The 12,788-nt window shown below is 46.5% G+C and overlaps 1 protein-coding gene across 1 annotated transcript in view; it reads left to right on the top strand.

Annotated features, from left to right (window-relative positions):
- Nucleotides 1-12,788, top strand: part of MAD1L1 (mitotic arrest deficient 1 like 1) — a 2,477,345-nt gene that overhangs the window by 1,513,068 nt on the left and 951,489 nt on the right. The window contains exon 16 of the mRNA XM_085629234.1: nucleotides 7,142-7,349. Within this exon, the coding sequence (XP_085485360.1) occupies nucleotides 7,142-7,349 (208 nt within the window). The remainder of the gene's footprint in view (nucleotides 1-7,141; nucleotides 7,350-12,788) is intronic.

Below are 12,788 nucleotides of genomic sequence, written 5' to 3' on the forward strand. Positions count from 1 at the left end.
CTCAGGCCTAAGGCCCTGGACAGCACCATAGCCCCTTCAGCTACCCTTTGTGATGATTTATTAACCTTTTTCCAGGAGAAAATACAACTTATTTACTCTTCCTTCCCTCGGGTTGAACCTTCAGCTTCACTATACCCCTTCTCGGATCTGTGCAGCATTGGATCAGAATTTTGCCAGCTTTGCCAGGAGGCTTCTCTGACAGAACTAGACCAGTGTAAATCTGGTTCTCTTGCCCCTTGGATGAACCCCTATCTAAATCTAGTCTGGACCTCCTCCTTGACTACGGGTATCTATCCCACTGCCTGGAAATCGGCTCATGTGCTGCCTATTCTGAAGAAACCTGATGCTGATCCAGCTAAACTTAAGAATTTTAGGCCTATCACCCTCCTATCTGCTCCTGCCAAAATCCTGGAGAAAGGCGTCCAGAAGCAACTCTCCAACTTCTTGGAATCCAACAATTGCCTCCATGACTCCCAATCTGGCTTTAGATCCGGATATAGCACAGAGACAGCTCTGTTGGAAGTTGTGGATACTGTACGGGTGGCATTAGATCAGGGCAACTCCGCAATACTCGTGCTGTTAGACTTATCTGCAGCTTTCGATACAGTGTCTCATCGAATTCTGTTGGAGAGAGTTAGGCATTTGGGAGTTAGGGGAACCACACATGCCTGTTTCCAGTCGTTCTTGGAGGGCAGGTCCCAGCAGGTCCTTCTTCGTCCTTATGTCTCCTCAGCGAAACCCCTTGCGTGTGTGGTTCCCCAGGTGTCGGCTCTGAGTCCTACGTTATTCAAGTCTATCTGGCCCACCTCACGACTTTAGTTGAGCAATGGGGAGTTAAAGTGGTATCCTACGCTGACGATACCCAACTGGTGTTCTCTTTTAGAGAACAATCGGAGTCACCTTTTGTCAAATTTAAGCTCTGGCTGACTAATATCTCGGCTTGGATGATAAATAGCAGCTTGAAATTAAATACAGACAAGACTGAGGTATTGTTTTTCAATCAATCTGCTCCTCTATCTTCCGAGATATGGTGGCCGTCAGAGCTCAACCCTCCGATTCCAGAAGATTCTGCCAGGAACTTGGGTTTTAAATTTGATACGACCCTGTCTTTTAAAGCCCAGATCTGTCAAGTGTCTTCGGCATGTTTTTGGAAGTTGAGAGCCCTGTGGAGATTTCTTCATCTCCTGCCTCTGAATTGGCGTAAGACGTTGGTTACGTCCCAGCTGGATTACTCTAACAGTCTTTATTTTGGTCTACCGCCATACTTGATCCATAGACTGCAGCTTATCCAGAATGCGGCGGCCAGACTTACTAGGAAGGTTCCATTCCGGCACCACATTTCCCCTCACCTGCATAACCTCCAGTGGTCGCAGGTCAGAAGGAGAATTGAGTTTAAGGCTCTATCTATTGCCTTTAGAGCCACCGGCGACCTGGCTACTTGAAACAGACTCCAGCACTATCACCTTGACAGGGCGCTTGGATCTTATCAGAATCTGCTCAGGATTCCCCACTTATTTAGGGCTAGGCTAGGCGGACGTGCTTTCTCAGTGAGAACTACCTCTCTCTGGAACTCCATGCCTCTCCATCTTCGTAAGCTGGAGTCTGAGCTGCCTTCAGGAAAGCTCTGAAAACTTGGCTGTTTAGCCTCCCGTCATTTTTCCCCTTCTCCCTCGCTGCCAGTCTGCCTAGCGCCGGGACACCTCAGTTGAAGGTAGCCGTGCGCTCTATATATGTTCTATTATTATTTCCTATTCTACTCTTCTATGCACCACTGCACTCTTCGCCACTCCACTCCACACCACTCCGCCACTGCACTTTGCAACACTGCACTCTATGCCAATGCACTGTGCCACACTAATCCACTCTGCACCACTCCACACTTTGTCACTCCAATCTACGCCAATGCACTCTACCCTACACCACTCCACTCTACTATTCACCACTCCATGTCCTTCGCTCTACTCTGAAACAATCTACTCTGCACCACTCAACTCCTCTCTAAGCCACTGCACTCTATGCTGTACCACTCTGTGCCACTATACTTAACATCACTCTTCTCTAACCACTGCACTCCTCACTACTGCACTCTACTCCACTTTACTCAAAACAAGTGCACACTCTGCCAGTCCACTCTACACCACTGCACTCTACACCACTATACTATACAGCATTGTACTCTACATCACTGCACTCTATGCCACTCTATTCTACTGCTCACCACTGTACTCTACGCTTTGCTCTCTGCGCTACTCTACTCTGCACCACTTTACTGTACGCCACTGCATTCTACACCTCTCTACTGTACATCGTTGCACTCAGCTGCAGTCTATACTGCAACACTGCACTTTTGCCACTGAACTCTACTGCACTGTCACTCTACTGCATTCTACGCCACTCTACGCTAATGCACATTTCGCCACTACACTATGCCACTCTACCCTGCATCACTCCTCTCTACATTGAACCTCTCCAATCTACTCTTCACTCTGTCACTCTACACCACTGTACTCTGCAACACTGCCCTCTCTACCAGTGAACTCTACTCCACTCTACACCACTGCTCTGTATGGCACTGCACTCTACTCTGCACCACTCTACGAAATGCACTGTACGCCACTACAATCTACCCCACTCTACTCTGCATCACTCTACTGTATGCCATTCCACTCGAAGCCACTCTAATTTAATCTGCAAGACTGCACTCTACGCCACTGTATTCTACGCCACCCTACTCTGAAGCAATCTACCCTACGCCACTGCACTCTGCGCCACTTCACTCCACTCTGAAACAATCTACTCTACACCTTTGCACTCTATACCACTCTATTCTACTCTGTACCATTCCACTTTATGCCCCTCCACTCTATGCCACTGCAATCTTCCCTGCGCCACTCCACTCTGCACCCCTCTTCGCCACTATTTTCATTGCTGATGCACTCTACATCTGATAGAAACATCTAACCGCAGATTCCTTAAATTTGACTTTCTCAGGCATCAGGCTGGATCTGGAAGACTTTTGCTTCAGCAGCACCCTTGCGTGCCGGTAGGAGGATGTCGATTGGCTCCACGTAACATTTGCTGCACCAAAAGTGATGCCTGCATCACCTATATAGGCGCCACTTTGGCATGCTGATGCCAGTTCTTTTCTTTCTGCAGCAACTAGCACAGATCCGTCACTTTTTGACATGCCTTTTTTTGACGTTTTTGTCGACTATTTTTGATGTATAGATTTTTCAACATGTTGAAGAAAACTAATGGATTCAAACCATGCGGCCCTGCCATCTAGCCATGTCGGTGACTGATCCACACTTGATTTGTCTCTGGGACCTGGAGTGGTCCCTAAAGCTCCTTGTTGTCCGGTGCTGTGCTCCGGACCGTTCAACCTAGTGGTCTCGTTCTCTGTCCCAGTCGAGAGGAAGGTCAGGGCACCACTCCGGGAGACCTAAGTCCTAGTCCTCCCACTTGAAGTTGTTGGGTCGGTCAGGTAAGAGGCATAAGAAATACAAGAAGTCGAAGTCGGCAGACGTGATGGAGTCTCAGTGCTCTAGGTCTTGTTCTGCAGAACCTGCACCTGAGTCGGCTCCATACTTCCCTGCCTTGCCAGGAGCTGGAGCAACCCCTGCCCATCTTGAAGAATTTTATGACTCCATGTGCCTCATATTTGGCGACCTGACCATCCCTGCACACCTTCGTCCCCGGAGGCTCAGAGGTCGCTCCATCGGGTTCTGCACCAACAGCTCTGGCCCCAACGCTGATGCCCAATGGATCTGGTGGTGGATCCGGACCAGCGCAGGTCGTGCCATTGCGACCATCCCCAACGCCGAGATTCCTGGCGTCAGCCTCAATCTTATTCCCAGCGACCTGGAGCTGGATCAGCGCCTACCAACGCAGACAGCACTTGTGGGTCCTAGGCCGGTTCCTCAGTCGTATTTTGAAAGCTAGGAATGGAGGAAGATTCAGAGGTGTTGATGGATACTTTACAAGACCACCCTGAGCACGGAATGAACTGGTATGAGGAGTTTGGTGAGGCCATTGGACTGGATGCCTCTCCAGATTCTGACCTACTTTCTCCCTCTTACAATGGCTACGGAGGAGGGAGCATCATATGCTGTGGTGGTGAGAAGGGTAGCTGAGGTCCTGGACCTTCAGATCCCCTCGGTGGAAATCATGACTAACATCTTGACAAAGGTCATGCAGCCGGTGTCTCCTCCTCTGAACCTTCCTGCCATTCAACAAGGCCTTGACTGATGTTCTTCTGGGAACCTGGTCCGAGGCCAGCATAGGGGCTCCTGTGAATAGGACAGTCACCTACCGCCATCACTCAGCACCGGGTGACCCAAAATACCTCACTAACCACCCTATCCCGAGAGCTTGATGGTCCAAGCCTCTACCTCACATGACGTGTTCCCTTCCGCACCCCCGGACAGGGAATCCAAGAGGCTGGATAGTTGGAGCAAGAAATTATTTTTCTCTCACAAGCCTTGCATTGCTGTCGGTGAACGCTGCATGCCTGTTAGACTGTTACTCCCAGTCCTTGTGGAAAATGGTTGCACAAGTGCTGCCATTCTCCACCAAGCAGTATCAGATGGGAGAGATGCACCAAAGTTCACGATTCGTTTAGGGCTTGACACGACTAACTCGCTGGGCAGACCTGGCTGTGAACTTCTGCCTTTACTGGGGATGTCCAAGCTTCCCTTATGGACATACCCTTTGATGGCACCCGTCTCTTTAGCGACAAGGCAGACATGGCCCAGAAGCGCTTAAAGGACTCACGGGCTGTGGTCAAGTCCTTTGGCCTCTGTAGCCACCTGTCCCCGTCTGCCTTTCTCCACTTTCATGGCCACAGAAGGGGCTTTCAGCCGCTCCAACCGTATCCCAGCCGCACGACGGCGCAATTTCACCAACCTCTGCGCAACTGTGGGCACTGCTCCTTTCGACCCTGTGGGTTGGGCGGCCAGAGGTCGGGTCAGTCCACTTCTCCGGAGCCCTGCCGCCTCTAAACCTTCCTAGTCTGGCCCTTCAAGATCATTGGTGGGCAGTTGGTGGCAGGATCAGCCGTCAACTCCACCACTAACAAAACATCACATAGGACAGGTTGGTTCTTCAGATAATCCGAAGGGTCTACTCCCTCCCCTTCGAGACTACCTCTCCTTCAATGCCTCCAAGTTACGGCCGGCTCAGGCCAATCCCTGCACAGCTTTCATAGCATGACAGCAGCGCGGGGATTACATAGAATCTGTGATGCTGTCCCAGAGTCTTCTGGAACCAGTAATAACACACAGGTGCGACGCGGGAGGCGGTCGGCAGTTTCTTGTAAGTCTTCTGTTTTTATTTATTTATTATTAAGCTCCCTTTCCTCACGTACCCCCTCTCCCCCTGCGGGCGCCCCCTCAACCTGACCACTTTTTGTATGTGACTGCAACCACTGTATGTCGCAGATTGGCAAAGGAATAGCTGTTGCATAGGCGAGACCTATTGGCTTCGCCAATGCTTGTTGTAAGGTGGGAGTAGAGACCAGATATGTGTCATAATCTACTTGATCAGTCTCTGTCCTGCCTCTACCCCATGCACTGTCTTTGCCTCAATAGCTGCTAGGGAGGCATCCAGTGGAAAGGAAGGAATGTTGGACACCTCATCGCCTTCATTCCTGCACTTCCGTTGTTAGCCTTGTAGCTCCCATTAACAACAGGAAACGAGAGCTACACTCTATTATTGTGTCTTCACTGCTCACAAAAGACCGATATTACTCTTCTAAGCGCACACATTCATACAGATGTCTGTGCGTTCTTGGCAGTCAAAATGCAAATCCAAAACCTTGAGATTAAAAATGGCCATGGAATTTCTGTACCCAGGCTCGAAGTTATTCAGGTTTGTGTCTGGGGCTCTGATCCCACTTCTGGCAATCCTGGGCATTAGCAGCAGCTCTAGCGGTCTTACATCCTGAGTGTCTTGTACGATTCATGTGCACAGTCCATAATTCAATCATTTACATTTCTGACATCGGTTTCTGTCGCCTGGAGTTTAAACTTCAGTCAGAAGATAGCATTTGCATATAGACTCGGACTTCAAGGCAAAAGAATCCTCCATCTAATGTTTTTATATTGAAAAATGGGAACATGCAGACTAGCTAATCGAGGCTCTGTTTTGTAGAAAATTGTGTGTGTGGCATTCATGTAGAGATGTTCTTAAACCACACACTCCTCCAATCTCTTTCTAGCACTTTCAGTTCATCTTTTGACTGCATAGTATTGAATACCACACTTTTATCAAAGTCGTCAAAGCAGGTTTGTGTTTGTCCCCCCCCCTCCTATTATTATTTTCCTCCCTTTCCCCTCCACTGCCTCTCCTCCCTGTGTCCTTCCCTCCCTTCCCCCCCCCCCTGCCCTTGTCTTCCCCCCCCCTGCCCTTGTCTTCCCCCCCCCTTTCCTCCCCCCCCCCCTTCGGTACAGACCCCCCAGTTGGGGGTATTTGAGCTTGGTGAGCACCTGCCGCGGGTACATCGGAGGTGGTTCGGCCGAGCAGCGGCACCTAGGTTCTTTGTTTGGGTATGGTGGGAGGGGTTGGTTGCGGGAAGGGGTTGAATTGAGTATTATATTGATATGCACTTAGCAGGAATGGTACAGGCTGACGGGGGGGAAATGGATTGGTAGCCTCTTTCGCTTACAATCATTGTCATCACTGGACCTATTGAAGCACACAGATGGAGAGGCTGATCTTCGTAAATCCAATGTCAGAGCACAGACTTGTTAGAAATGTGTACAGTTTGATAAAATAATGCACGATGTGAGTGTAATTTCCATGTGATACTCAATACAAATATTTTCAAAAAAAAAAAAAAAGCAGGTTTGTGTTTCTCCAGTTTCGCCGTGTCCTACTTGGCTAAACCCGTGATGATCTCTTTTCTATAATTTAGAGCTGGAGACCCCAGAGATTCTTCTGTATTACAGACCTCAATATAGAGTGGCCAAGCCCAGTATTGGGATTGTACTTAGCATCTGCTTGGTATTGTTAGGAATGCTGCAAAAAAGTGTCTATATTTTTAGTTTTTTTCTTGGAGTCTTGTTAGTTGTTGAAGTGTTTCAGTTTCAGTGTTGATGTTACTGCTGCCTTGTGTAATGAAAATGTGGAACTTCCTCAATAGGGCAATTTTGACACCAGTCAGTATAAAGTGCTACATCTGACTATGAATCCAGCAAGCAGTGCCCAGCAGCGTCGCCAAGAGGAGCATCAGCTGCTGCAAGATGAATGCGAGAAACTGCGGAAGCTCGTCAAGGTGCTGGAGGAAGGCAACCCTATTCCAGAGAAACTGGAAGCCATAGGATCTGTGGTGTCCACGCAGGAGCTCACAGGTAATCGCTGTTCCCCAGCCCATCTCCCAAGGTACCAATATTGATTGATTTTGACTAGTCTTGCTAATTGGCAGGGTTCATGCCTGTTGCTTAGATGATTGAGCAGGATTGACCTTTGCAGGACCATAGACCTGAGATTATCTGAGCGTTGACCTGAGTAGATGTCACAGCCGTCAAACCACCCATAGTCAGTTGGACAAGTGTATTTAATATTTGCGCTAGGGGGTGTCATTGACTAGGAAAAATGCCACCTACGGAGTTAGTGTTCACTTCCTGTTTATAAATGCGGTGCAATAGGTGAGGGAAAACACCTTAGACCCTCGAAACGTTGGACCCTAACGCCAATCAAGTTATGAATTCTTATCCGTTGCATACGCTCCAATATTAAATGCACATTCCGCTCGTATTAGATGCACACAAAAGAAATAGGAGTAATGTCTTTTTTTGTCTTTTCTTTGTCTTTAATCCAGCAACCCCCAATCCTTGTTGGATTAAAGACAAAGAAAAGACAGAAAAGACAAAAAAGACATTACTCATATTTCTTTGGTGTGCACCTAATACGCGCGGAATTTGCATTTAATGTTGGTGTGCGCGCAAAGGATAAGAATTCAAGTGTATTTAATGGAGTCCTTTGGCTGTGATATTCCTTTCATTTTTGGAGCACTTGGGCCTAAGTGTTGTGTATAAAAACAGACTAGGAAAAACGTTTGTGGTCAAAATAAATGATACCATAGAAGTGGTACCGAACATCAATGCTCACAGTGATTGGACATTGTAAGAGAAGGCTGTCTAGAATAGATGTATGTTTTGGTTTTAAGAATTTTAGAAAGTGTAGGTGAAGAAAACCACCAATGGCAACGAGTAACATAGCTTGTACAGCTACAGGCGAAAATACCGTAACCTGGGGAGGGGGGGGAGGGGAGGACAAGACTTATCTGGCCGAAGAGACAAGCAGCAAAAATGGAGATGGTTGTGAGAGGAGAGTTTGGGCTGGCCAGACCATTAATGCATTTAAAAACCTCATGGAGAAAGCGAGCAGCAGTGAGGCGAAGTGAGATGAGCACAGTAAAAGAAACATTGCAAAGTAGTCTAAAAATAAATTGAAGAGGTGAAAGTGTGTACGCAGGAAGAGCAATACGAGAATTAACTTGCGAGTGAAAAATGTAAAGAAATAGATGCTTTTTATATCCATCAACCTGGAATTAGGCCTTTTTTGTAAGGGTTAAAGATTTAGGAGGGACTCTTGTCACTGAAGAACAATATCAGCCAGTTCAGTTGATAAAAGTAAAAGCAAAGTAGTCCATGTGTCCCCAGGAGCCCCAGTGTATTAGATGTGACGCAGTAGATGCTTTTACTGCATCGTGAATTAACTGAGCCTGAAAAAGGGATTTTTACTTAAGGAGAGACATTTTCAAAATGCTTTGAATCCTCTGGATAATAATTCAGTGCCACTAAAGCAGCTAGGTTAATAACTTGTCTTACTGTATTCGCGGGAAATTAATTTACATTGAATATGAGTACTTTTACAATAAATCACAGGTAAAACTAAGACAGTGGGACACATTTAATCAATTAAGTACGCTATGTTGCGAACCCTTTGATACTCCTGCTGCTGTCTACGAGAAGTACCAACCACTGAAGCAAGTGTCTTTTTTTTAATCCTAGAATCCACATTGAACATCCTGTTCATAAATACATGGGGTAAACTGATTGGTTGCTATATGTTGGTGATGTGTATTTAAAAAGTAACCGTTATCTCCCATGATGCTCTTGGATTCTCTGAATATCCTCCACGAGTGTCAGGGTCCCAGGCCCTCAAACAGTTTCTCTCTCTAGCGTTATTTTTTCGGTCTCGCTTCCTCCATCCCTTCCTGGCGTATCCCTTCAGCCCACTAAATACCTTCAAGCCTGCATGTGGCTCTTTGCTTCAAAGGAGTTTTGAAGTTAGTAGTTTTGCAGTGTCAGTTATTGTGCTGTCCCACGTGATTATTGGCTTGGCGTACCCCAACTTGTGGATAGGGTTGGACAGACTCACGGAGTTTAACTCTGCGGAATTTCGCGGAGTTACATAAAAGCTCTGCGGAGTTGCATCAACGGACAGAAAATATGCATGTCGGTCTATTTGCGCTACAATTTAGTGGTAGTAGCGTGAACAGCGCAGAAAAATTAGTGCAGAAGGCAGTGGTTAGAGCATGCTGCCATTAAAGTTGATTTTATTGCATCTGAAGTAGAAAATCTGCTCGAGCAGCAGCCAATCTACTCGAATGGCATACCTCTGTCTGTGACTGCTCAAGTTGGAAAATGGCACTAGGGGACGCCAAATCTCGCTCGCTTGCTTTTGCATTTCTGAAGCCTTGTGGGAAAAAATTCCGCTGTGCAACAATTGGGGGAATTGATCCAGAGCTCCATGTTACAAGAGTAATGCTGGGTTGCCAAATTCAGCCACTTCTGTGGGCAGAATGAAACATTCCGCCCACCCCTGCTTGTGGGCCATGGTGCTGAATGTGCAGACTTGAAGACCGGGCAAGCACAGATATTTGGACATTACACCTGCTTCCACCCACACATCAGTACTTTATTTGGGAAGTTTTGAGTAACAATTAGTTCAAGTCTGATTTCTATTTAACAATATAAATTATGATATTTTCATTTGTTTCATAATTATTCATGATCGTGAAGTCTTAATTAGCTTGCAAGCTAAAATCAAAACCTCTTGGCAAATGGATTTCTCAACATGGAATCTCTTGCCAGGTCTGGGCACAACAACAAAAATAATTATACTGTCTGTCTTTCTTCCCCCTCCCAGCAAAGTGAATTAGTTGATTATCCAGTAAATATTAATTTAAAATAGGAGATGAACAGGTTTGTACAGAATGAGCAAACACCAGCCTGATTTTTGTTTTGTTTGTGCTTGAACATGGACTTCTGTATGAAACCTAGAGTCCTCTGCCAGAATGTAGGGAAAGCTGCTAGTATTTTCACAGTAGCGGACTGATTGGCACTCTATTTTACGCATGGGTATGTTTCTTGGATGTTTCATTATATCCAGAGCAGAAGATGAAACCCCCAACCATCATGTTCAGCCTATAGTTGTACTAGTCAAAGTGGTGGTTATGGAATTAATATGCAGCTGCACCTGCCCTGGCTATTTACCTGCCTCGCCAATCCAACTATGCTTGGAGTTAATCAGTTCACTTTTCCTCGTGTCCTTAGTATACTACAATATCCCCATACATTTGTTACCCAAACTAAAAACCTAAAGCAGCTGAGATTGACAAACCTGGCATTCAGGGTTTTTTCTACTGGCAGGCAGTGAAGTTATTTCAGAGAGTACCATTCAAACCCCTATACATCCAAGTGGAAGCTCGTCTCACTAAGCGGTGTCAACTAAACTACTGTTGGTAGAATTACCTTTAACATTTGTCGTATGGCAGTGAAAATTCTGACAGGGACAGTCCCGCAGGTGGCTAGAGGCAGTCACTACTGGGGTTTGGTGGATGTTGCAGTAGCTCAAATGTTAAAGTATGTCTGTTGGACTTGGCCCTCTCTACAGGGTCACTACCAAACTTTTTGCCTTCACGCCTCCGGTTTTCTAAACCCGTTTTTGTTGACTTTTAGATTCTGGGCACTTTACCACTGCTAACCAGTGCTAAAATACTTGTGCTCACTCCTTAAAACATGGTAAAACTGGCTTACACTCAGTTGGCACATTTAATTTACTTGTGCGTCCCTAGTACAGTGGTACTATATGTACCCCGGGCCTGTAAATTAAATGCTACTAGTGGGCCTGCAGCACTTATTGTGCCACGAATTTAAGTGGCCCTTTATAACATGCCTCTGCCACCATTGCAGCCTGTGTGCAGTTCTAAACTGCCAAGTCTACGATGCAGCAGCTCGAAATGCATTCAAAACAAGCAGGAGGCACTACCATACTCGCATTAAATTAGCGAAAAAAAGAGTAATCCTCCCACAAAATACTTGAGGCCAACCAAGACCAAAAAAACATATTCTCAATCATAAAGTCCTTCACCAACCCCAAAACATTGCATAAATAAATACCTCCCTCTCAGAGCTTATGTGACCAGATCTCGATGATCTTTGAGGAAAAAATCCAGAATATCCAAAAGGATTTTGTAAAGTCCCCTGCACAAAATTGTGACCGGAACTTGGAGCCCGACCCAACTAGCACTGATCACTCACTCCAAACCTTCGAATCCGTCCCGCTTGAGCAGACACAGGCTGCAATTGTCGCAGGTAAATCAGGTTCGCCCTTAGATGCCTGCCCCCCCATGATTCTTCACCAAATCACAGACATTGTCAACCCAGTAATCAACCAGATAGTCAACTCCTCATTACTCTCAGGCACAGTTCCAGACGAATGAAAGCTAGCCATAGTGAAACCTTTGAGAAAAAAAAAGCAAAACATAGACTCGGACAATCTCTCTAATCTCCACCCTATATCGCTCCTCCCGATACTGGGCAAAATCATAGAAAGACTAGTCCACAAAGAACAAACTAAGTTCCTTGAAACCGCCAGGATCCTCCACCCTCGGCAATCAGGCTTCTGCCCCAAGCATTCCACAGAATCTGCACTCCTGGAAATATCGGACACATTAAAAACTATAGCGGACAAAGGCAGGAAGGCAGTTTTGATTTTGCTCAACCTGTCTGCCGCATTTGATACCATCTCACACAGTATTCTCCTTGCTAGACTCCAATCCAGTGGCATCTCCAATACTGTTCTAGCTTGGATTGAGTCCTTTCTCACCAACCAAAAGCAAGCAGTGTCCCTCGTAACCTCCCTCTCTCTGCTCATCCCACTGCTGTTCAACATATACATGGCCCCTCTCATTTCCCTGATATCTTCTTTTGAGATTGAATTAACGTCCTACGCAGACGATACACAATTGATTCTGTCCCTGGACAAAGACTCCACCAACGCTGAACTCAATTTCAAACTATGTCTAGCTTAGGTCATCCAGTGGATAAAGGACAACCACCTCGGGTGCAATACAGACAAAACCGAGATCCTTCTGATAGGAAAAAACAATACCTTCCAGCCAACTGCTTGGTGGCCGGAAGGTACGACAGCACTTCCAACTACTGTCAAGGTAGCCCAAAACCTAGGAGTGCAATTTGACAGCGGTCTCTCCTTCTGACCACACGCATTGACAGTGACCTGCTTCAACCTTATCAAGTCATTAACAAAATTATTTTACTTCATCCCCCTTACCGCTAGGAAGACCGTGGCAGTGGCACTGATTCTCTCGCGCCTGGACTACTGCAACAGCCTCCTGGCAGGAGCAAATAAACAAACACTAAAAAGACTACAAGTGGTACAACACGCTGCAAACCGCGTAGTCCTGAAATTACCACATAGGTCCTCTGCATCTGCAGTACTCAAAACCCTCCATTGGCTTCCACTACATAAGAGAATCC

The sequence above is a fragment of the Triturus cristatus genome, chromosome 10 (genome assembly GCF_964204655.1).
Source record: "Triturus cristatus chromosome 10, aTriCri1.1, whole genome shotgun sequence".
Lineage (NCBI taxonomy): Eukaryota > Metazoa > Chordata > Amphibia > Caudata > Salamandridae > Triturus > Triturus cristatus.